Source organism: Danio rerio, chromosome 5 (genome assembly GCF_052040795.2).
Source record: "Danio rerio strain M-AB ecotype USA chromosome 5, GRCz13ab, whole genome shotgun sequence".
Taxonomy (NCBI): Eukaryota; Metazoa; Chordata; class Actinopteri; order Cypriniformes; family Danionidae; genus Danio; species Danio rerio.
In genome coordinates this window covers 13,965,203-13,990,214 of record NC_141025.1, presented here as the reverse complement: position 1 = coordinate 13,990,214, position 25,012 = coordinate 13,965,203, and the positions used below count along the sequence as shown (strand labels likewise).

The 25,012-nt window shown below is 34.2% G+C and overlaps 1 protein-coding gene and 1 long non-coding RNA gene across 2 annotated transcripts in view; both read left to right on the top strand.

The window, feature by feature from the left end:
- Window positions 1-1,810: 1,810 nt before the first annotated feature.
- On the top strand, window positions 1,811-6,452 carry LOC147843884 (uncharacterized). Its single transcript, XR_015491004.1, has 2 exons — window positions 1,811-5,561; window positions 5,705-6,452. It is a non-coding gene; the product is annotated as an uncharacterized LOC147843884 (long non-coding RNA).
- A 1,673-nt stretch (window positions 6,453-8,125) lies between these two features.
- The window catches only part of mapk1 (mitogen-activated protein kinase 1), a 64,255-nt gene continuing 47,368 nt past the window's right edge, over window positions 8,126-25,012 (top strand). Inside the window, 1 exon segment of the mRNA NM_182888.2 lies at window positions 8,126-8,507. Within this exon segment, the coding sequence (NP_878308.2) occupies window positions 8,362-8,507 (146 nt within the window). The 5' untranslated portion in view covers window positions 8,126-8,361.

Below are 25,012 nucleotides of genomic sequence, written 5' to 3'. Positions count from 1 at the left end.
TTACTGACCCTTAATGTTTATTTGTTTATAACCGGAAGATTGCTGTTCATGAAAATAAAAGCCTTTGAATATTTTTCCTGACACATTTAGCTGCTAGATGTTAGTCAGATAACGTTTCTATGTTCCTTCTGAATGCCAGCAGTGTAAAAGATTATCATTATTATGAGCGATTTAATTCATTCTTGCTAAATAAAAATATTCTTTTCTTTTTTTTTTATTGCCTCTGACCCTAAATGTTTATTTGTTTGTAGAATTTATTTAATCATGTTTTATTATTTACTTAATTCTATGCTTTTTTTTTGTAGAAATCATGATTATTTTTCATTTTTGATACATTTTTGGCCAATTTAGTTTATTCTTGATAATAAAAATATTCTTTTCTTTATTTTTTAAAATTACTACTGACCCTAAATGCTTATATATATATATATATAAGTCGCACACTCATATATATATATATATATATATATTTATATATATATATTTATTTATATATAAATATATATTTATATATATATATATATATATATATATATTTATTTATATATATATATATATATATTTATATATATATATATATATATATATATATATATATATATATATATATATATATATATATATATATATATACATACATATATATACAAATAATATATACAAGTAGCTTATATAGTTATAAGTTATTTGATTGTTTTATTATTTACATTTTAATAGTTGTTTTACTTGTTGTCTTATATATTTGGACTATTTTATACTTGCTGTGTATAGGAATGATGCTTTATTCCATACATAAACCAATACATGCATTGCTGTTCAATTATGCCTCTGCAATTATAGTTCTGACTTTTTTGCAGTTGCATGTTCATATAAAGATTCTGAGATATTTTTGAATACTTATTCTCATAACTTGTTGCTATTATAAAACCAGGATTGTGCAACGTTTTTATCTTAAAATTGCAAGAACGAGCAATTCTGAGATGAAATAAAACTCCTAGATGCAAATCACGAAACAAACTTGCCGTTGAGAGAGACAATCACTCAGAATCGTGTGATTTAAAAGTTCCAGCTAGCTTATATGTATTAAATGACAGTGACTGTAAAAGCCAATTATCCATGCACATCATCAGCACTGATCTCATCCAACTCATTAGGAAATGGGATGCATCATTGATGAGGAATTTTGTGACATCACACTGTTTTTTTTTTTTTTTGCCTTAATTTTCCCCGAATGTGAATGCTGTCATCGTTTACTCAGCTTAACGTCATTCCAAACCACTTCTGAATTTATTCCAGTAAACACAAAAATGTTTGGAGCCTTCTGACTTTACACAGACAGCTGAAACATTCTTCAAAGCATCTTATCTGTAATATAAATGCTTCATTTTGGGGTGAGTTATTCCTTTAAAGTTCACAATAGTGCCAAATTCAATTCATAATGTGTTTTGTTCAATTGTTCTTCTAATGCATTTGCTTAAACACATTTCAACAGGTTTGAGCACTGAACTACCTGTGTTTTGTCACTAGAGGAGACTATTATGAAACCTGTATAATCATGACATGTTATGAATGCGAATGACATTTTATGCATGCTTATGACAACTGTCAGTAAGTGTCATTAGCTCAGTTATGTCAATTAAAAGCATAGGTTTGAGATGTCTATGGTAACGTGACATAAACAAATACATCATAAACTGTCCTTGTCATGGCAACTTGACATAAATACATCATGAACTGTCTGTCATGGCAACTTGACATAAATACATCATGAACTTTCTTAACATGAACAAGACAACATAACTTGTCATAAATCTGTCATAAACATGATTTTCATGAGACCTTTATAATTGTGTTAAATTTTATAGCGTTATTATTAATATGTTTCTTGACCTTAAGTACAGTGGTACAAATTGAATTTATCATAAAATGTCATTAAATATTAATGATGCTGTTATAAAATAATTTGACACAAAATTTTAATGACAAATTTAGTTTGTTCCAGTTTGTTCAAGTATAGACCATTTTAAGAGATGTAAACAAAAACGATGCTTCCATAGTATATCCTGTTTTACATTTTTTATTTCTGTAGCTTCTGAGAATCCAAAAAGAGCCACATATTGACTAATAATGTTACGATAGTCTTTTAACATTAAGTTATGATTAAATCGCCTCTTGTTACAGTATGAAATAATTTGATAACAAGCATAGGGTTCATATGGTCATTGAAAACCTAGAAAAGTCATGGAATTTTGACATGGCCTTTTCCAGGCCTGGAAAAAATTTGGAAAAACCCACAAATTTTATGAAAAGTCATGGAAATTAGTTTAACAAATATCTGTATACTTGAATTAGGGCTACGTGATACTGGAACAATTTGACATTACAGTGTTTTGTATTTCTGTGATGTATAATGCGATGTGAACACAATTTCACCAGAGGATTTAACAGGTTTATTTGGATTCATTGAGGGGATTTTGCAGAGGAGTGAATCTCGAATAATATATAACAAATTAAATGGCAAGCATAGATAAATAAAATATAATGAAGTTAAAAGTGAATTATAGTTTTCAGGTATTCCTTATTCAGGTGCAGATATCGAATAATCAACACTGCATAGTCTTCATTGTATATTATTGAATCTTTATTAAAGTTACAAACATTTTCTTGTTGCCGGATGCTTTAAAATTTGAAATATTGACATGTTCACACAGTCACAGGCCTTAAAGGGACAGTTCACTCAAAGTTTAAAATGCACTCTCTATTTACTCACCCTTCACTTGTTTCAATACTATAGGAGTTATTAAATTATATAATTTTTATCTTTGTTTAAATAAAAAAAGAAAACTCAAAATAACTGAAACAAGTGAAGGGTGTAATGAAAATGGTAAGTCATATTTGAGTGAACTATCTCTTTAAAAATGCATGCAGATGATAAACTTTTACTTAATTATGATTAAACTATATTAAACTATAATCCCGACATTGCATATCCTGCGATGTGACTATTGGGCATGTACACATTGCGATATCGATGCTGAAATTATATATTGTGCAGCCCTAACTTGAATATAGGTTAGTTGCCTTTACTTATTTTCTGCCCTTGGCCAAAGACTTGCTCTCACATTGTTATTGCGGTGTGAGCATGATCAAAATAAATTTGACATAGATATAAAAACAAATGTAAACAAAATAGATTGCTGCGTGTTTTATGATATGCTTTAATAAATTTGAACGTATTTTTTTTCTTATTATTTACCATGAATATGTAGACATTACATAAGACATTACGTCATGAAAATGTACTTAAAAGTCATGGAATTTTAGTAGTAAAAATGTGTATGAACCCTGCAAGCAGAAAATGTTCATGGGCCAATGACATGACCACATTGAATTGGAATATAATGGTCTAACGAAATCATGTTCATGACAGATTTATGACAGGCTTTGTTATCTTGATAATATTAAGTTGTCATAACAAAGAAAAAGACTGGTTATAATACATTTATTTATCAAGTTGTCATAGACATCTAAAACAATGTCATCTTTGCAATTAAAAATGACATAAATGAGCGAAAGACACTTAACGACCGTTTTAATTAGCATGCTTTCAGATTCATCCGCTTGTTAAGTCTTGCCGTATGAAATACTGTTTGCAGGTCCAAGCCGCTACTCATTTTAATTAAGAAAACATTTGTTTATGACCACTTTATAGTCATATCACACATTAAAGTGAAGTTTTTATAAAACCATGGTGTACACAACAGTCTCTGGACTTGTTGCATCACAGATATCAATATTTTAACCAGTGGTGGGCCGTTACCGGCATTAACGCAAGACTTTTATCGTGCGATTTAAAAATATCGCTGTTAATCTATTCTCAAAGTTGGGTTGGGAGTTGGGTCTATTCTACACAAGCTATGGTGACTTTCACATTGATATTTTAGCATGGATGTATACCTGACTGGTGAGCCGTCTGACAAAAAAGTGCCTTTCTGAGTCAAATCAGCAGGATGCCTGACTTTAACTGCAGTTTGGAGTTTAAACTCATGAACATTTCATTTCATGCCTCGAGATAAACTGGTGTATTAGACACAAATATGGAGTAGAGCTGGTGAGAGTGTCAAGGAATTTAATAACGCACACCAAATGAAAAAAAAACAATCTTTCGCGTTTCGCGATGTGTGGGTTTGCGCGCGTGTGTGTGTGTGTGTGTGTGTGTGTGTGCGGCCCTTTACTGAGAGCTCCTTATGTGGAACTTGTCGGAAAATATGGCAAAATATCCTACATGAAATTATACAAGGCTTTAAGCGTCTCTATACGACGCCTGAGGCAACCCATTGAAAGAAATGGAATTCCTTTTGCGTCTGTATAGTGACGCCAAGGGGCACCTTTGACGTCCTCATACTGACGCGCAAGGTGCTGCTGGACCATGCTTCTGATTTTGATGCCTTCAGGGTGAGAAGGGGTTCGTGGTGTTTACTTCAGTTATGCCACTGATATCTGCATACTCCACATGTCCTGATTCCATTTCTGTTTAGTTCAGTTATGGCTTTAGTTGGATTAGGGTGATCAAAAATCGCTGTTTGGAGCTTATGTAGGCCTTCAGTTCAAAATTCATGTTTAACTGAATAAACAGTTAGTAAACACAAGTACATCTTATTGAACATCATTTATTTTCATCACCAATTATCGTAGTAGAACAGTTTCTCAAGCAGTTTGGGATGCATTTTGGAAACAGTAGATGAGCCGCCTGGCTTGAGAAACCTCTTCTCAAAGACTTATTATTTGGGTAGCACACATATTCTAAATGCCTTCAGCAGAATTTAAACGAGCCATTTTAATCTAGATTAATTGCGAGATTATGCATGCCCACCTATAATTTTAACAATTTATTAAAAATTAATCACTTTCTGGCCATCGAATATAAAGCAGTGGGGAAATAAGTATTGAACACGTCACCATTTTTTTTCAGAAAATATTATTTCTAAAGGTGCTGTTGACTTGAAATGTTCATCAGATGTTGGTAACAATCAAAGAAATCCATATATGCAAAGAAAATATATATGCAAATTTAATTTGTTTAAAAATTAAGTTATGTGTAATAAAATAAAGTGACGCACGGAAAACTTATTGGACACATGAAGTAAGGGAGGTGTAGAAAGGCAGTGAAAGCCCAGACAGCAGCTGAAATCTCTCGGTAGTTCTTCAGCAACCCTCTGCCCTTCCTCATCATAAATGAATATTAGCTGCTTCAGTTCAACATCTACATTAGCAGAATGATAATGATGAAACCAGGGTGGACATTTCAGCAAGACAATGATCCAAAGCACAGACAAGGAAACTCTCAAATGCTTTCAGAGAAAGAAAATCAAGCTGAAGAATGGCCCAGCCAATCCCCTGATCAGAATCTAATAAAGAATACAAATTAAAGCTCGGATTTGATAGACGAGACCCACAGAACCGTCAAGATTTTTACACTCTGTTAAAAGTCTGTGGAAAACTCACATCTGAACAATTCATGTGACTTCATTCTCCATATGAAAGGCGTCTTTTAGCTTTCAGTACATTTCAGTAGTTCAGTGTTTCCTCATTGTCATTTCATTGTTATTACACAACAATCTTTGTTGTTTTGTTTTATTTTTGTGTGTGTATTGTTTTTCTTTTTCTTTTTTTACCAAAATCTGGTCCAATTCCATGTCAACAGCTCTCAGACAAAAACAACAACATGACGTGTTCAAAACTTATTTCCCCCACAATATATATTGCAATCATGATTTTCTAATATAATACATCATAAACCTTTATTATTTCCCTTTAATGAGCTTCCCTATACAGTTTAATATGGCGCTTGGACCTGGAAACCAGTTCGCATCACACTTAACAAGCAGATAATGTGTCATGTCCTTATTATAAAGGTTTCATGACAGTCTTATGAACTTCCTCTTCAATTAAAGTGTTACCACTTTGTAAAGAACATGCTCTTTAGTATATTCAGTGCTGATGATACAGACTCTTCGCCTACAGGACGTTTTGTAACTATTGCTTGTCTCTATTTCTATTAAGTGAACATAGTCATGGGAACACATGAGTATTAACAGCTCACAGCATGTGATAAAGTGCCTTATCTTGATGTACACATTCAGAATCAGCTTCGAAGTACAAGCAAGCAGCTTGACTGATAAACTTAAGAGCGCTGAGTCTTCAATCGCCTACTTTTCTCTTTTTACTGCTGTCGTCGTTGTGCACATTTATACGTTTTTTACTAACTAAAGCCAATTCCTCTTGGACCTAAGTGTTCTCGCATGTTGTAATGGCATCTTTTATGCCTGTTAAAGTATGTTAACTGAATGTAAGTTCCGTCTCGTGGCATTTCTTATGCAGTTTTTGTGGACTTTGAACCAAACCGTTGGGTTTTAATCTCATATAATGTGAATAAAGTGCTTTTCACGTCACGTCTGGTGTCTGGATTTTTTTTTTTCTTCCTTGACTGCGCTAGCGTTTGCCACAGTTTTAGTTTAGCTGTGTCTGTGTGTGTGGTTAGCAACAAGTAAACCACACTAATATGCACTTAAGATTGCCTATCACATAAGCTTACACTCTCAATTATGCACACACAAGAAATAAACTACAGAACAAACCCGAACTCTTATGAGGAAAAAAATATTTGGATTAATTTCTCACATCACTTGAGTAGATCTTTTGTGTTTTTTTCTTTATTATTATTAAATCATAGCCATGCTTTTGTGCTGTATTATGTGTAAGCAATCTCTATGCATAAATATGCTTGAAAACCGCATGCTCTCCAATGAGGTTTTCCATTTGCACCTTCATAAAGTCTTTCTGAAACCTCAAATATTCATGCATGTCAAACATTATAAACACTATTTAATTTTTATTATTATTATTATTATTTTTGCATTTAAATCTGTTTTTAGTGATGACATTAAACTAACATAGCACTGTCTGAAGAATTGGGTTGAGCATTAAATTTGAGCATCGATTAACCCTTTCTGGCCAATTGATATTAGGCATGGATGTACAGTGAGGGAAATAAGTATTAAACACGACACCATTGTTCTCGGAAAACATATTTCTAAAGGTGCTGTTGACTTATTCACTAGATGTTGGCAACAACAGAAGAAATCCATATTTGCAAAGAAAACAATATTAATTAGTTTATGAATTAAATTATGAATAATACTGTAAAATGAAATGAAGTAGCGAACACGTAAAGAAAGGGATGTGTAAAAAAGCAGTGAAAGCCCAGACAGCAGCTGATGAAGATGAAACCAGTGTGGACATTTCAGCAAGACAATGATCCAAAACACAGACAAGGAAACTCTCGAATGCTTTTAGAGAAAGAAAATCCAGCTGTAGAATGGCCCAGCCAATCTCCTGACTTAAATCCAATAAATACATAGTAATAATATAAATTAATCTTGGTTTTCGCAGTATAATTCATTGGATTTACAAATTTTGTTTAAGGTAAATGGTTGCAAACAATTGATATGGGCTAAATTTAAACGTTTGTTCAGCTCATATAAACGGTTTGCAACCACTTACCTTAAACCAAATTTAGTAAATCCAATAAATATGTATATTTCGATGTACTGGGTTGTGGTTGGAAGGACATCCCCTGCATAAAACATATGGCAGAGTAGTTGGCGGTTCATTTCGCTGTGGCGACCCCTAATAAAATTTTATTTAAATCGATACGCAGCTCTTTAAAGCTTTTTGTAGCCTATTGGGTTGCGATTGGGTTGCGGCTGGAATGGCATCTGCTGCATAAATCATATGCTAGAGTTGTTGGCGGTTCATTCCACTGTGTCGACACCTGATTAAAAAAAGATCTAAGCCAATGGGAAATTAATAATTATAATTTTACAAAATAGTGACAACATTTTCTTTGGTTGTTTGCCTACTTTCTCAGTGTGTTTTGATATGGGGTGATTATTATGTAACTCTAATTAACTGTATTGCTATTATGAATATATTAATCGATATGCAGCTCTTTTTTTAATGAAAAGCTAATTGTCTCTATGGTACCGCTCTCTCCACTCCTGCCCACGTGATCTGCTCCGCTACTTCCTGCGGTAAAACACTCGCTCTCTCTCCGGCTGCAGTCAGTCAGTCAGTCGGTGAGTCGGTGCTCGGAGCCACGCGCACGTTAATTTACTATCAGCAGAAAATATATGCCTGTCAACAGCATTTCAGCCGCTGCTCTCCAACACCGAGTCTTCGGTTCAGTTTAAAAGCGTCGCTTTTCGCCGTGTTTCACTCTACCTAAGAGCTTTTCCTGGTGCTTTTGGGTGAGAAAAGCGCGTTTGTTTTGCTTGTGAAGGCAGCTTCAGTTTCTCAGCAATGGCGACAGCTGCGGTTTCTGCCCCTGCTGGCGGCGGCCCGAACCCCGGATCCGGTGCCGAGATGGTCCGCGGGCAGGCTTTCGATGTCGGGCCGCGTTACAGCAACCTCTCCTACATCGGAGAAGGCGCTTACGGCATGGTTTGGTAAGATGTTTTCCTTCTAACACTGATAGTTTACCAAAAAATTTACAATTATTTCATCATTTGCTCATTCTGTACTTGTTACAAATATTTCTCCTGTTGAACACGAAAGAAGATATTTTGAAAAATGATGGAAACCTGTAACCATTGACTTCTATGTGTTTTCCCCCCATGGTTAAGTGTTTTCAGCTTTCAAATGATCATCTTTTGTGTTAAATTGAATAGAGAAACTATATTTGGAAGCACTTGAGTAAATAGTGAGTAAATGTTAATTTTTGAGTGAACTATCCCTTTATATATCTGGTTATCGTTATTTTTCTGAGTATTAGTATGTGTTTATGTAGTTTTTTGTTGTTGCTTGGATTTGTTCATTCAATCACAGCGCAGTGCAGCAGCTACACTTATCACGGACGTGCTGGTTTTGCTTCAAACCAGTTGCATGCACTTTTCTTTTTTTCATATGTTGGACTGTTTTAAATGTAGATTGACTGTAGGAAACCAGTTCTGTTTGGTCATTCATTAGTGTTTGATTCATCATTTTTTGAATTGCAAATTTAGTTTTAGATTATGTATGTTTTTTTTTTACGTCCCACGGTTGTTGCATGTGTTTTCTGATGCTGAATTCATTCTTGAGGCCATTTAGGTTTAATATTAAGAGTGCACTGCACAGATTTGCAGAAATGTGCACTACACTCTGCACACTCTGTTGTGCTAGCAATCCGTGAATACAAAAATATCAGGCATCAAAACGTAATGTTCCATGCATGATCCGTGAAGCTCCCAGTCTGTACACATGAAGATATCAGATATCAAAACTTAATCCTGCGTGTGGATTTTACGCAGTGCTTTTCCAGGAATGTCAGGGTGGCATAGGGCTCTTCAGGGCAGCGTGGGCGCGCAGGCTCCCCAAGGTTGTGCAGAACTGCTAGGAACAAGAGGCACTTGGATCCGCTTGGCTGTTGGAGCTACCCACGAAAAACTGTTAAAACCGATAGTCCTCCAGTTGAACCTAAAACCCGGACTTTAAGCAATGCGTATAGATGCAAAAGTGGATGAACATCATTTTCCACATAGAAATGCTGTTTAAGGTTCTTACAGTATGCAAATGTTCACTTGTCTCGTAGTCAAATGGCATGATGTTTTTCCATCCAAAAGTATTTATATATGCTTTGAAGCATAACGCATGCAAGTTAAATGTGAAATATTACTCCAATACTGCCAATCAGCAAAATAGACAACTTTGTTAAATGAAAATATATTTATTTTTTGTCATTAAAGTTAGGGCTTGGCGGTGTCCAATCTTTAATTTTACTGTATGAGAACATTTATTTCATGTTAACAGTATCTTTCACAATATAGTGTTTAAAGGTAGTTATTCTGGAAAACGTACATAAGGGCTTTAATAAGCTTGGATATTTAAGAACATAAAGGATTTTATTTTATTTGATTATTTTGCATTTGATATTTAACCTTATAAATTCAATAAAGAAAGTATGACTTTAAATCAGGGGTCAGGGTTTTTTTTTTTTTTTTTTTTTTTTAAAGCAAAGAGCCATTTCTGATTTTTTTTGGCAAATGCATTTTTGTAAAGAGCCATTGCGGGAGTGTGTGTGTGTGTGTGTGTGTGTGTGTGTGTGTGTGTGTGTGTGTGTGTGTGTGTGTGTGTGTGTGTGTGTGTGTGTGTGTGTGTGTGTGTGTGTGTGTGTGTGTGTGTGTGTATTAATATATATATATATATATATATATATATGTGTGTGCTGTCAATCGATTAAAAAAATTAACTAATAAATCGAACCTTTTTAAAAAAATTAATCGCGATTAATCGCATTTAAAATACTGAAACTTGTAATTTTGCCTATTTAAATGTAAAATTAATGTAAACGCAAAAAAAAACTATTTAAATTCAAAATATAATTGTTTAATAGAATTTTTGTTTAACTTGTAACACAGATTTCTTCATATAAACAACATATTGTTTATAAATATATAAATATAAATAATAATATGTATTAAATAAATTAAAAGCTTTTACTATTTCATTGGGAGTGTAGTGGCTGGTATTTAGAGGTTTCTCTCAAAGTGCCTTTAAGGGGAGTCATTTCTCTGAGGGGCCATCTTTAAAAGACCTCTCGGGCATTCTCTCTGAATGAGGAAACATCAAGTTTCTGTTTGCCAAGCTTACAGTTACATTACATACATGGAATTAACAATAAAATTAAACAACAACTGTCCCATAAGCTTAGGTTATAAATGTTCGAATCAAACAAAATCAGCATTTTTAAAATTTTTTGCTAATGCGCATACACACTTGAAAAGAACGAGATCACGACACCGACCTCATTTATGGCGGTGTTACGCATTATCATCCTCTGAATAATGATTGTCAGATCGTGCTGCTCTTCTGAAGTAATCCACAACTTGGTCTTGATGAGTAATCTCCTCCAGAAATGACAGCGACTCTTTGTTTACAAGTTTGTGGGCATTTGAGTAGTTGCTGTCATGTGATTTGACAGCATTTGACAGGATTGGCTGTTTTTTGTTTTCAAGTGCTTCTGGTTCCTTTCAAAGTACTGATTTCAAGCTTGTGTGGATATATTTTGTCAGTGAAGCAAGAATTCGCTGAGATTCAGTGCGTTTGTTGACCACAAAAACTTTTGTAAAAGCACATGGCTAGTTCAAGCTTCTTCCTCAGAGAAACGTCAGTCTATAGCGATAGATAATTGTCTCTGGTACTAGTAGGCAGGGCTTAATTTGCCATATTGACCGTTATACTTTTCCCCATTTAAAACTATAGGAGTGAGATATCTTGTGTATTCTGTAGTCTGTTTCTGTTGCGTCAGACAAATTGCTTATCGGTGGAATCTTGTGGCTTCATGTGTATTTAGGGACGATGTGTTATAGTGTATAGAAGAATGAGTCATTTCATTAAATGTTATTATTTTTGGAGATTATAAACATCTTTCTTTCAAATGGGTGGAAGGAGGAAAGTTGGAAAATATAAATCAATATTTAAAATGGCAACAAATAATTATTTTTGAGCTCCACATTCATCTATTTAATATCAAGTGTTGAAAATACTCCTGGTGAGAGGTGTGCCTATGGTTATTTCAATGAATTGCGTTTTAGTTAGTTGGTTTGTCCTGAATTTAAATGTCCCATGAAATTAAATCAAAGTTTTTAGATGTTAGTATCAGTATTGTTTGTTTTTAGGATATCTAGAATAGGCATGGGCCGGTATAAGATTCTGACGGTATGATAACCTTAAATAAAAATATCTCTGTTTCACGGTATCACGGTATTGTGTTTACTGCTCTAAAATATGTATGAAGAATTCACATGCAAAAACAACTAAACGCCGTTTCCGCCAAAAATGAGATAATGACATCGAGTGAATGCTTTAGGCACGTAGTACACCATAAACAAATAGATTTGCTGCGAATCATCCAAATCCCAGCATCAGCGCATTCAGAAATTACAGATTGCTGGCAAAAGCCGCTAAACGCCACTTGCCTTTGACAGCAAAAGCTGCTATGTCCTGAGAACCAATCAGAAGGCGTGAATTGAATCATATGTTTTCAATGTGGCAGTGCACTAATACGCCGGCTTTTATGAGGAGACATATTCCACTTTCGATTTTGATTTTAAAAGATGGAGATTGATGAACTAGATGAGGCTGTCAGAATTCCGTGAATGGGAAATGAAAACGTCCCGTTCCTAAAAACTCTGTGCATTATAAGAAAAAGGAAACAATGTGCAGTCGGAAGTGTAACATGCATTCATAACATTTGTTTGTGTGGCAATACTACTTTGAATGAATCTGATTTACTATACAATAAACGGCAACTCCATTTCACGATATATAGTGAGAATAAATGAATGACAGCTTCAAAAATTGTCTGAGAGGCATCCCCTTTTTGCCCAGTAGACCTACCTTATGTTTAATTGCTAATGTAAGCTATTTTTTTAAAAAGATAAATATAATGTATAAAACTATAAATTATTAATATTACTTCATTATACCCATTACGTCTGATAGGATTTTTATATTAATGGACAATGCACAGATATTGATGTTTCACAATATTTTTACACTACATTATTTGAATCTACCAAGTTTCGTTTACAATGTTTGCAATGTTTACAGTGCTCTACTTACATTAAATCTGTATCCCAAATATCAGAAATGACAACAGATTATTAAGATTTAATTAATGTCAGTTTTAATGTTATTGATTAATGCACTTACTTAACAAATTTCATTAATTCATTTTCCTTCTGCTTTGTCCCTGGTTTATCTCAGCGGATTTACTTGACAGATTTATATACTTTAAATTTCAGGTGGTTTGTGTAGTGTGTTTCATGTTTGGTAAAATAATAATTTCTAATGGCATCTTCATTTTTAACTAATTACACTGTCTTGTTCCAATAGGTGGATTTAGAGGGTTTTGCATAAAAAGCAGACGTGGATTTAGCTGGGTTTGACGCAAAAGAAAATTTACCTTGTTAAATAACAAAGAATTGTCTAAAGTGACATTTTTGAAAAAAGGTATTTTATTTACTAGCTATTAACTTTATCATTACATATAAAATGAAACTTCTGAACCTTATCGGAGGAGCCTGATAGAAAATGCTCATTTACAAGAAAAGAGGTCTGATGGATTTAGAGGTTTAAAAAAATTAAAGTAAAAAAATTTAAAAACAATATATAATATTTTTTGAAAGGTTTAAAATATTTTTTAGTGGTAAATATGTCAGGCTAATTAATTCAAATCAATCATTGACTTCTGCTGTCTTCATTAGTTTCAAAAATTTTAAAACGGCATCTTTGGATATCTTTTCTGCTGGAGATTCTGTTGTCCTAAAAAAAAGTAAATAAAAAAATCTTGCACATACCTTGGGAACGATATAAATATTGGTGGTTTCAAAACCTTGACTTTTCTAAGCTGCGATATTGGAATATATAAACGGTTATCGTCCCATGCCTAATCTAGAAGCTAGTGTGCAGCAAAACAGTGACAGTTTGCATTTAGAAGATAGAAAACTTAATATAGCATCAGTTCACCGAACTCACTGCTGTTTACTGAGTGTAAACACAGATACAGGGACGATGGAGCGTTTCAAAGTCTTGTCAATCAGCTGGTTTGTCTATAAGGTGACATACTAGTGATCCGCTAATGAATCGTGGCTTTAAAAAGCTCCTGTGAATTTATGTATGGTTATACTCAGTACACAGCAGTGAGTTCAGTGAACTGATAACCTTCACAGCCAATCACAGTCATTTCTGTTGAGCACGTAAACACAACGGCCAATTAGCGGTGTTTAAGAACAAGCTCAACAGTGCTCAAATGTTAGCTGGAAATTGACTTTTTAACATTTCAGTATCGATTGGTACCGAGTTCCAATATCCTGACAACTCGAATTTACATCAAGTCAAAAAATGATGCTTGCTGTTTCATACGATGATTTTTTTCAACTTAATTTTTTTCTTCAATTCACTTAAATTTCTAAAATCTAGTAAGCTAACTTAATTCCTTACGGTTGTCCCAACACAAATTAATTGCTTGGAACCCAGCATTTTTTTTACAGCGTTTATACACCGGTCTTGATATGATAACTGCGGAGAATGGCTGTGATCAAGTTTTTGAGCGTTTCTTTGAGAGACTGCTGGCTCAGATCTGCAGTCTGATGGCCCATCTGTTCTGCTGAGAGGAGTCCGTTGGCTAAACGAATGAGCTCATTGCTGGCAGGCCTAGTTTTGCTCTTCTCGCACGGATGAATGAATGGTTCACACCCACTCCAACAGCTCCAGAGTAAGAACAAGCCACCCTGGGTTGACTGTCATATGGACGTGTAGGCCTGTAACATGTTGTGCCGAGCAGGCTGTAGCTTTTATTCAGCCTTGCTTTTTGACCGACAACAGCTTTTTTGTGAAAAAGGAATGTTTAACGAAGAATGTTAATTATGTAATGACAATCAGCAGAGTGAAATGACAATGCAGAGTTATACCTGAGAAAAAAGTGATTATTATTGCTGTAAATGAAGAAGGTAGGCATGTTAAATAGTATTATTTTTTAAAAAGAAAGAGCAAGGTTGTAAGAAAAATACAGGAATGAAATGCATTGGATAAAATGGGATGGCACGATACTGAAATATATACGATATTGTTTTCTACACTGTAAAACCCAACAGTCAACTTTATCAAATGAAATGAGTGTAGTAAACTCAAAATTGACTGAAAGTTGATTGCACTCATTTGTAAAGAGTTTTGAACTCCGTGTTGAAGGTTAATTAAATACCTCATTACTTCAACTGAAATGGATTAAGTTCACTGTACTATAGATTAGTTTTTTTTTTTTTACTCATGGTTTGTAGCAATCGGTTTCCTCAAACGGTTTGAGTTACCTAAACTTATTGGGTTTTACAGTACTCGGTTGATTTTGAGTTCTCTTCATTTACCCAAATGGATATTCACAGTGCTCATTAGGATTAGTTTTTGAACATATTTGTTTAATTTTGTTTGGTTTGTTTTTTTTTTAATGTGGGTTGTTGCAATCAGTTTCCTCAAATGGTTTGAGTTACCTTAACTTTTTGGCCTTTATATTAAAGTATTGTGATAACAATATTTTTATTAGCAATGTTTTGAAATCATATATTTAATTAATGATGTTAAAACAAACATGTTTTTCGAATGTTAATGTGCAAACATTTGGGGCCCTATCATACACTCGGCGCAATAAGGCTCAAGACTTTTTTGGTGTGATTTGTTGCTATTTTCAGACCAGCGCAACAGTAATTTTCATGTTTTGTGCCATGTTTTTTAAATAGCAAATCTATTTGTGCCACTTTGTGTACTCATGGGTGTGCCGGTCTAGAAATGAGATGTATTAAGGGCCATTGTTGGCATGTTGCTATTTTGATGAACTGAAATAGACTGCGCCATTGACCAACTAAAAGCTGGTCTAATCCTTGCAGAGCACGTTAGTTATGCGCCTATGCGGGTCCAAATGCATATACATTGCTTAATAAACACAGGATGTACAAAAGTACACAAAAATCTTTACATATGAAAAAAATTAAAGGATTAAAATGTTACAAAAACGATTATTTTCTACATGAATATAAAAAGTACTTGCTTCAAACCTTCTTCATCTCGGGGGTCTTTTTCAGTTTTTTTCATGACAATTTGCATTTCTATATTGTTGTTATTATTAGCAGTATTATTTATTATATGCATATTTATATTTGTTTTAATAAAAACTAGTTCAGATTTGTCGACCTGTCGGGTTTTGGAGATGTCTGCATTACCATATGGGGAATGTGTGTTTGGATATAACTCTGTTTTTTGTAGAGGTGTCAAAATTAATTGTTTCTTCAGTGCACCGCAATGCAGACGCGGACAATACGGTATAGGTTCAGTAATAATCATAACCGGTTATTATGTACTGACGTCGTTTATCTCATATGCGCTCTGTCACGAGGGAGGCGAGCGTGAGTATTTACAACGCTCCAATGACTTAAAATAAATAAACTGCACAATTTCATTTTGTAATATTTGTTTAAACTATTTTCAAAACTTAAAATCACAAATTACAATGCAAATTAATGCAAATAAAATGTTTTAATTGTTTAAAATATATTTGCTTCTTGTTGAACGGTATTTTTGAAGCAAAGTTTTTTACATTTTTATATTCCTATTATTTTATAAATGCATAATTTTCACATGACAATTTGTCATTTTCTTTGGAAAGAAGTTACATTAGCATCTTAAAATGCATGTTTTTGTACTTATTTAAAAAAAATATATATATTTTCAAAATAATTTTAGCATTTTTAAGCATGTTTTTATTCTTGCTTTTAGCTTTTTATATATACCTCTGGTGTTGTATTAGAGCACGTACGTTCTGTCATTTGAGATGCTGTGCACAAAAGAGACCTTTTTGCTGACATCTGTTCTGTTGTGTCTCTAAAGATGAGGTGCTGATGTCATCAGCTCCTCAAGTGTCCTCTGTATAGGACTCAATTTTCTTTCAATACCAGAGACTTTAGATTTTTTCCTTATTATTTTAGAAATGCTGCTCTTTGCTCTCCTTAAAGAGATAGTTCTGATCATTTATTCACTATTTACTTTCCCTCAAAAGGTTCCAAGCTTTTGAGATTCTTCTGTTGAACACAAAATACTATTGAAGTCAATGGTTACAGATTTCCAACATTCTTCAAAACGTCTTCTTTTGTGTTTGTCAACAGAAGAAAAAAACTATTATTTTCATTTTCAGCGATTCCAAACAATTATGAGTTTATTTAACAAACTGAAAACCTGTAACCTTTGACTTGCATAGTAGAAAAAACAAATACCGTTAAAGTCATTGGTTGTAGGTTTCCAACATTCTTCAAAACATCTTTTATGTTCATCTACGTATTTTCATTTTAGTGGTTCTACATCTTTGAGTTTCTTTAACAGTCTGAAAAACTGTAACCTTTGTCTTGTATAGTAGGTAAAACATACGATTGAAATCAATGGTTGCAGTTTTCCAACATTCTTCAAAACATCTTCTTTTGTGTTCATCAACATATTTTCATTTTAGTGATTTTAATTCTTTCAGTTTCTTTAACACAGTGAAAACCTGTAACCGTTGTCTTCTATAGTAGGAAAAACGAATACTATTGAAGTCAATGGTTACTGATCTCCAACATTCTTTAAAGCATCTTCTTTTGTGTTCAACATTTTTTTAAGGAAAAATCTAAACTATTATCATTTCTAGCTGAACTCTTTCTTTAAACGCTGCACTGCATGCTTGTTGGGAGTTCTGGATGTTTTACTGGATTTTGCATCCTGCATTACACCCCAGTGTGCACAAGGAAGCATTTCGGGACACACCGTCATCCCATCCTGTTTTATGCAAAATACATGCCAGTTTTAGTTGCCAGTGGTTTTGGCAAACCAGATCATAAACAATGGGTCATTTGATTTTGAATGCTTGAATCCTAGAAATTTCCACGGTTGCAAAAAAAAAAAGCATTGTGGAGATCTTCTGAACCGATGACGTCCAAAATCTTGGATCTGCTTTCTGCATCCCACAGCAGATTGTAAACACAGAAGCGTTCCAGTAACTGCATCTGCGGGTCAGTTTTCCTCCAAAAGCGTTCGCCCAAGCCCCCCCGTGATGTAATAGCTGGAGAATGTGGAGTTTAGCTGTGCTTCTGAGGGAGGGCTTTGGCTTTTAAAAAGTGAATGAGTGAACGGAGGACAGGAAATGGAAGGAAAGGGGCGAGTAAGTGGATTTAGGAGTGGAGAAAGTGAGGCGAAAGGCTGCAGTCCATTTTGTTGTTCGCCTGCACTGAAGCGGTGATTCCCGTAAATGCGTGTGTGTGTGTGTGTGTGTGTGTGTGTGTGTGTGTGTGTGTGTGTGTGTGTGTGTGTGTGTGTGTGTGTGTGTGTGTGTGTGAAACATTTGGTCCCATTGTATAACAGTGTCTAATTACTGGAGGTGACGTTCTCTGTGGATTCTCATGGCAAGTGTAATTAAGCTGTATTACAGAGACTTAAATACAGGGTTTAATGTTTTGGGTATAAATAAGTTGTTGCAATTTTTTTGTCATGTTGTTGATGATATTGCTCTCACTATTTTGAACAGGCACTATGTTTGTGTAAGCTGCTTTAAGCTGTGTAAGCTATCTTTTTTATTTGATCAAATATGGGGTAGCACGGTGGCTCAGTGGTTAGCACTGTCGCCTCACAGCAATAAGGTCGCTGGTTCAGTTGACATTTCTGTGTGAAGTTTGCATGTTCTTCCTTATGTTCGCGTGGGTTTCCTCTGGATGCTCCGGTTTCCTACACAGTCCAAAGACATGCGCTATAAGTGAATTGAATAAACTAAATTGGCCGTAGTAGTGTATGAGCGTGTGTGTGTGAATGTGAGACTGTAAGGGTGTTTCCTAGTATTGGATGGGCGTTCGTTGCGTAAAACATGCTGGAAAGGTTGGCGGTTCATTCCGCTGTGGAAAGAATGAATGAATTTTCTCAAATAATAATACATTTGGATCAGATACATGTGAGAAAACATCTGAACACAGTCACAAATATAAGCATAAAATCTGTACATCCCCTTTCTCTCTTAGCTGTATATGCTTTCCTCTGTGCGCATGTAATCTCATGTTATACATAAGAATAAAAAGAAAAAAAAGAAAGGGAAAGCGGAGAAAAAAATACATATGCAGTTAAAGTCAGAATTGTTAGCCCCCTGTTGGATTTTTTTTCTTTTTTAAATATTTCCCAAATGATGTTTAAGAGAGCAAGGAAACAAAACTGTACATGTAGGGAGTGATCCATCAGATCTTAAAGGGGACCTATGATGAAAATCATCTATTGTAAGCTGTTTGGATAGAGCTGTGTGTAGGTATAGTGTGGCGCAGTCATATTGTAGTGATAGAAACACAACAAGTCTCTTTTTTTAAAAATTTCCTGATGTTAAAATAGGATCTAAATCCCAGTGATTTTGAGGTCCACCACAACGTGACACAGGAGTGCAGTTTTTCCCTGCCCACCGAATTGATCGACAGGCGCCATATTCCTATAATAAAATGTTAACACAGAATTTTTATTTGCAAAGAAACTGAGATTAAAATATTTATTACAACTCTCTGTGATTTTCTTTTATTTATTTATTTATTTTTTAATTAAGTTTAAAACGTTTAAAAAACTAGAGCATGTTTGTAACAAAGACAGTAAACTGCAAACAGTATACTGCATATGGCATGTGTGTGTGAATCATAATTTCAAGAAGGCTTGAATAAACTCCACCACAAATACATCAAATAAACTTCAGTGTTTCCTCTAGGATTTTTCCAGCTATGGTGGCAGGCCTTTTACACAGATCTACCAACTACTCATGACGTTATTTCAGTGACAAAGGCTGTAAGTGCAATATTACAAGTCGAGATCACATTTATGTAATGCAAGCATGCAAATCTCTTTGCTTGTGCGCCGATTTCCTCTGTTCGTGCACAAAACTTCTTGTACACCCTTAAATAAACACTTCCACGCAGATATTCTTGTACGCTTTAAAATAAACACTGCTGAAGTGTGATTTAGTGTGTTTATGTATGTCTCCAGCATGACTGAATATGTATATATATATATATATATATATATATATATATATTTTGTGGTGGTAATTCCTAAATTTGCAGACAATTTTGCGATTTTTAAAATTTATATAAATATCGAAAATTAAATGTAGATATATTATTTACCATATTAGGTAGCCTACTGTGTAAGGTGTACAATCTGACACAATGACAATGACACAAATCATTAAAATTAATCTTTATTTTGGTCTGACATCTGTACTTCACTCAGGACATGCATTCCTTCTAACTTAATACACCTAAAAGACGTATTGCTGTAAAACTCATTAATGGCAGGGAAGCGTTATCTCTCGTCAATGACTGAAAAAGGGTTTAGCGAAATCATTTATCCATTTGACGCTTGAATTCGGTCACGTCAGGGGCCGTCATGCCATCTCTATCATTGTAAGCTGCTTGCTTTTTCTGTCTGTCCCATTGCTCTGTTTGTTGGGCGTTTGCTCCCATTTTTTTTTGCAGTCTGAAACGTGTCAAGTGCAAGAAGCGCCCAATTTGCGCTGTGTCATTCACTCGATTTGCACCACAGGATGTCTAATCGCATCTTTGCATTGACCTCACATGTAAATCACTCACAGTTCATCCGTGTCTGCTTACTGCTCAGGCTGCAAAACAATTCCCCCCACTTCCATGTAATGATGGGATTGTCAGGGTGCAGTTCAGACGTCATTTTTTGAGACATTCCAATACATCTACATGATTTATAAACGTTGCATACGCAGCGCATGTAAACAATTAATTTCAAACTGAAATAAATCTAATTTGATATTTGTTTTGGAATTGAATATTTTAGGTGAATGTTTAATTTTTTTTGCGATTTTATTTTGCGTTTAAGAATTTTGCATGATCGAAAAAAAAAAAATCTGACTTTTTGGTGAATTTTTTTTGCACTGGATTCAGCAATCGCAAAATTGAAAAAAAAAAGAGGGTCTGGTAAAACATATGGCAGAATAGTTGGTGGTTCATTCTGCTGTGGTACCCGCTGTGGTGACTAAGCCTTAAGGAAAATGAATATTTACATGCATGCAAATATTTGACAATTTTTATGGGGATTTAGCTAATTTCCCACTATAGACATCCTAAAATAAATTATTAATTAGTAATATGCATTGCTAAGAACTTGCATTATTTGGACAGCTTTACCATATTTATATTTAATTTGTCTTGACTTCTCAGATTTCAGATATTCAAATAGTTGCGTCATCTCGGTCAAATAATATCATATTCTAACAAAATCCATACTTCAATGAAAAGTTTATTTTGTGCTTCATGGTCTTATGATCCAGGGTCATACATGTACAGGTTTCCTTAATTACATTTCCGTTCACTTGACCCAGATCTAATGCGTTTATTTATTAGGCTTTGACATGAAGCGCAATATTTATTGGCTGTTGGACTTTGCAGAGTTGGTTTTAGACTCTGATTCAGAGTGTGTGGCTCTAATCTTTTGATGTCGACTACAATATGTTACGGCTTGCTGGTTTAATTCTCTAAAGTGTTGCAACACTTGTGTGGTGTGCTGTTATTGCAGAAGTAGATCTGTGGGCAGTGTCTCTAAACCAGGAGGAGGAATATTGTAGGTTTGACTACTGCTTTCTTTAAGATTCTCTTGATGAAGTTTGCCTTGGTAATCGAGAGATGTTTTCTACAATGTGCGATGTAGACATTTGTGGGAAACATTAAAGCTCACAGCTGCACTGCGCATTAAATCAGCTGTTTTATTAGCAATTTTGGAAATGGTTTTAATAGCTATAACATTGGTATAACTTCCAACCATTAGATACAGAACATAATTCTCCAGCTTCTGTTTCATTCTGCACTTTATACTTGTACATTTGTTTTCCTCGGCTTACACTAATGTCATAAAAGCCTCCTTCCACTAATTGGATGACTTCTGGTTTCATTAAATTTGTGAAATCACTTGATTCAGAATTTTATAGTAGCACTACTAGAATAAATGCTTTTAAGTGATTTCATTGAACGTGTCAAGATCACTAACATTGATTTTTTTTTAAATGTTTTTTTTTCAGTGCCCATAAAAAACCCCTTTTTTTTTTTTTTTTTAGATGTAATATTTCATAATTATGCTTGATGAGAATCTGGTAACACTATTTATTGCAAACATTACAGGAAAAACTGCATCCTGACCACTTCTTTATTAATCATTATGGTAACATTGAATAATATGGTTTAATTTGTAAATGCCTGTTCATGTTTGTTTGCTGTGCATTAGCACATTTTAGCAGGATTATTGTATTAGTAAATGCAAATTTAATTTAAATAGTGTTGTATGTAAGTTTTTGACTCCTTCTAAAGCATAAAAATACTACAATATGTTTGCAGATATTTAAAAAACATGCTAAAGGGAACATTCTTGTTTATCTGAAAAACAATGCTGAAGTCAGATTTTCTGCTTTCCGGAATGTCTGTCTTTGTTTTGGTCATCTAACCAGCACAATGCCACTTTAGCCAATTAGATTACAGCACTCCGGGTTGCCTTGGTGGAAAACAGCGTATTTCATTAATTTAGTCATGAAGGCTCTCTAAGCATACATCTGTGACCGAAATGCAACCTCTGGTGGACAGTAGCAGCCTCTGAAATGAGATGCAGATTCAGAGTCCCACATGAGGTTAGCAAATAATATAAACATTATGGGCTCGATTTTGACGGTCCATGCGCAAAGCAAACGCTTTCAGGGCGTGTCAGAATCCATATTTGCAAATTTAAGGACGGGAAAATCCACTTTTTGCCGTGGCACATGGTCTAAAAGGGGTTGGTTTTGAGAATAAAACAATCAGAGTGTCATCTCCCATTCCCTTTAAGAGCCAGCTGCGTCGTGTCATAAGCACATTTGCTATTTACAGGACGTAAAGTAAGTTCACTTTTGCTTTTGCTCTCGTGGACAGGGAAACCTTTACGCAAAGACATAAATTAGCCTATAAATAATTAATTTTGCAGTGGTTTTTAAATTCATGTAGGTTAGAAATTAATATGTTTTGTAATATTTTAATCATTTATATTTATATCCTATATATATCCTTATTATATATATCCTTAATATATTATATCTTTTTCATATGTAAAGATATTTGCGTATTGCTCTACATCTTGTGTGTAGTGTGTAAGCCAGGCGCACTTTGCGCCAGATAATAGACCGACTTTGTTCTGGTCTAAAGATCAGACTATTTACAGTTTCTCAAAATAGCAACGCGCCAAAACATGCCTGCTTTTTTAGACCAGAACGCCTATGGGTGCACATATGATCACAAATGCATTTGCTATTTAAACAGTGTGGCGCAATGCCTCAAATTGACCCTTGCGCTGAGGTGAAAGTAGCAAATAGCAATTGCGTTGCATCTTGCGCCACATTGCGCCGGGTGTATGATAGGTCCCTATGAATGTAAGCATTAGGTGAGCATGTTACATTGTAACTCCGTGTCCTACCAACACGCTATGTGACGAGATTAGCAGTGATGAGCATTTTGGCTAGTTGCACCAGACGAAACATGAGGAAATTTAAATACAGCCATTCAGAAGCACAGAATAGTGTACTCACTGCACTTCAATGAAATGGTAAGGATTATAATATAATTAATACATATTAAACCTCTTTAACATTATTAAATGTACATGCTGAACTACTGATATGTGTTAGTTTGCACCGAGTCACAATTCTAAACAGTTTATTTTATTTTCAAGATCTGAGGTGAACCATCTGCTGCTGCTTTCAGTAGTATGGCAATAAATGTAATGTAACATGGCATTCAAACTCTCATTGTTAGCATTTAAAACTAAATAATGCACATGAGGTGTACCTGAGGTGACTATTGTCATAGTTTTCTGTTATCAGCTGCAAGAAATTGAAGCCGTTTCTATAATATAAATTTCAGGTGTTGATTGGGATGAAAACTCCTTTTAATATGGAAAATATTCCTTCTATCGTGCGCCTTTGCTATTAAGAACACCGTATAAATCAGCCTTTAGGCTCTAGTCAGGAACGCTTGTGATGATATCGTCAATCTGGCAACCGGCACTTGCATGTTTTGAACCAAGAGTGCAATACCTAGATCAATCACTGGATGTCCAACTTATATACTACACATTTAAGATTGTTATCCTATAGAACTTTTATTATTTGATATTACCTAATGTAGTTAAAGAAACAGTTAATGCAAAAATGAAAATTTACTACTTAAGTGGTTCCAAATATTTATTATGAGTTTGTTTTTTCTGTGGAACGCACAAGATTTTGAAGAATGTTAGAAACTGATAACCATTACCACCTATAGTAGGAAAAACAAATGCTGTTGAGATCAATGTTTACAGGTTTCCAACATTTTTTACATTTTTATATTTTGTGTATAACAGAAGAAAGAACCTCAGAATGGTTTCTAACAAATAAAGACAAATAAATTAATTCTGGGTGAACTATCCCTTTAAATATATATTATGCGACTTTATGCATTTCCAGTTATTTATCAGAAAGAAAAAGCTCATTTGAACAAATTACACCTGTACTTTTTTTTTCTTTTTTTTTTTTTTAAAGTTAATCTCTCCTTTTCAGGCACGTGCACACATAGAGCTCAACCTTTGCAGTGCACATGCCCTTTTTAGTCTTGAATAGAAAGTGCCCTTTTAAAATGATCTGAAGTGCCCCAGCGACAACATTTACTCCATGTTTGATTTAGTTTCTTATGCATTTATGAAATGTGTTGTGCAGGCTATAATTTAGCCTATATTTTATCCACAACACAATGAGAGAAACAGGGTTTCCTGATAGATTAAAGATAGCAAGCTAAAATGAACCTCTTGACAGTTGAAAAGATTTAACGAGGCATAATGGAATTACATATTTTTGACAAATGAAGTGTGGTTATTTCTGAGTGAGAGAGCAGGTGCTGAGAGCTCATTAATATTCATGACCATTTCAAATATGGTCAATTAGTTTTTTTATTTTATTTTCTGTGGATATTCTGGGGTACTAAATGAGCGTGTAAAACTATTTCTGGAGAATTTTTGAACTTATCCAAGTCACATACCTACTATTTAGATATCAGAGAACAATCTGTTTTGTGACCCAATGCACTATATTTAAAATATTTTATCAAATTGGCAGTTTAAAATATTATATCAAATTGGATTTCAATATCCACATTTTTTCTAGATCTGCAATATTTTTATTATATTTAACAATTGAAGAGTTTAGATGCAAAAACCTCTAAATGCCGTCTGAAATGTTTCTCTAAAATATGTATTTTTATCAGTCTCCAGTGTGTCTTCAGTAATCTTCATTATCTTCAGTAATATGAATTTTATGGCAAAGAATAAGTCCTTTTCCTAGTCTTGAAAGTAAAATATCTCAACATAA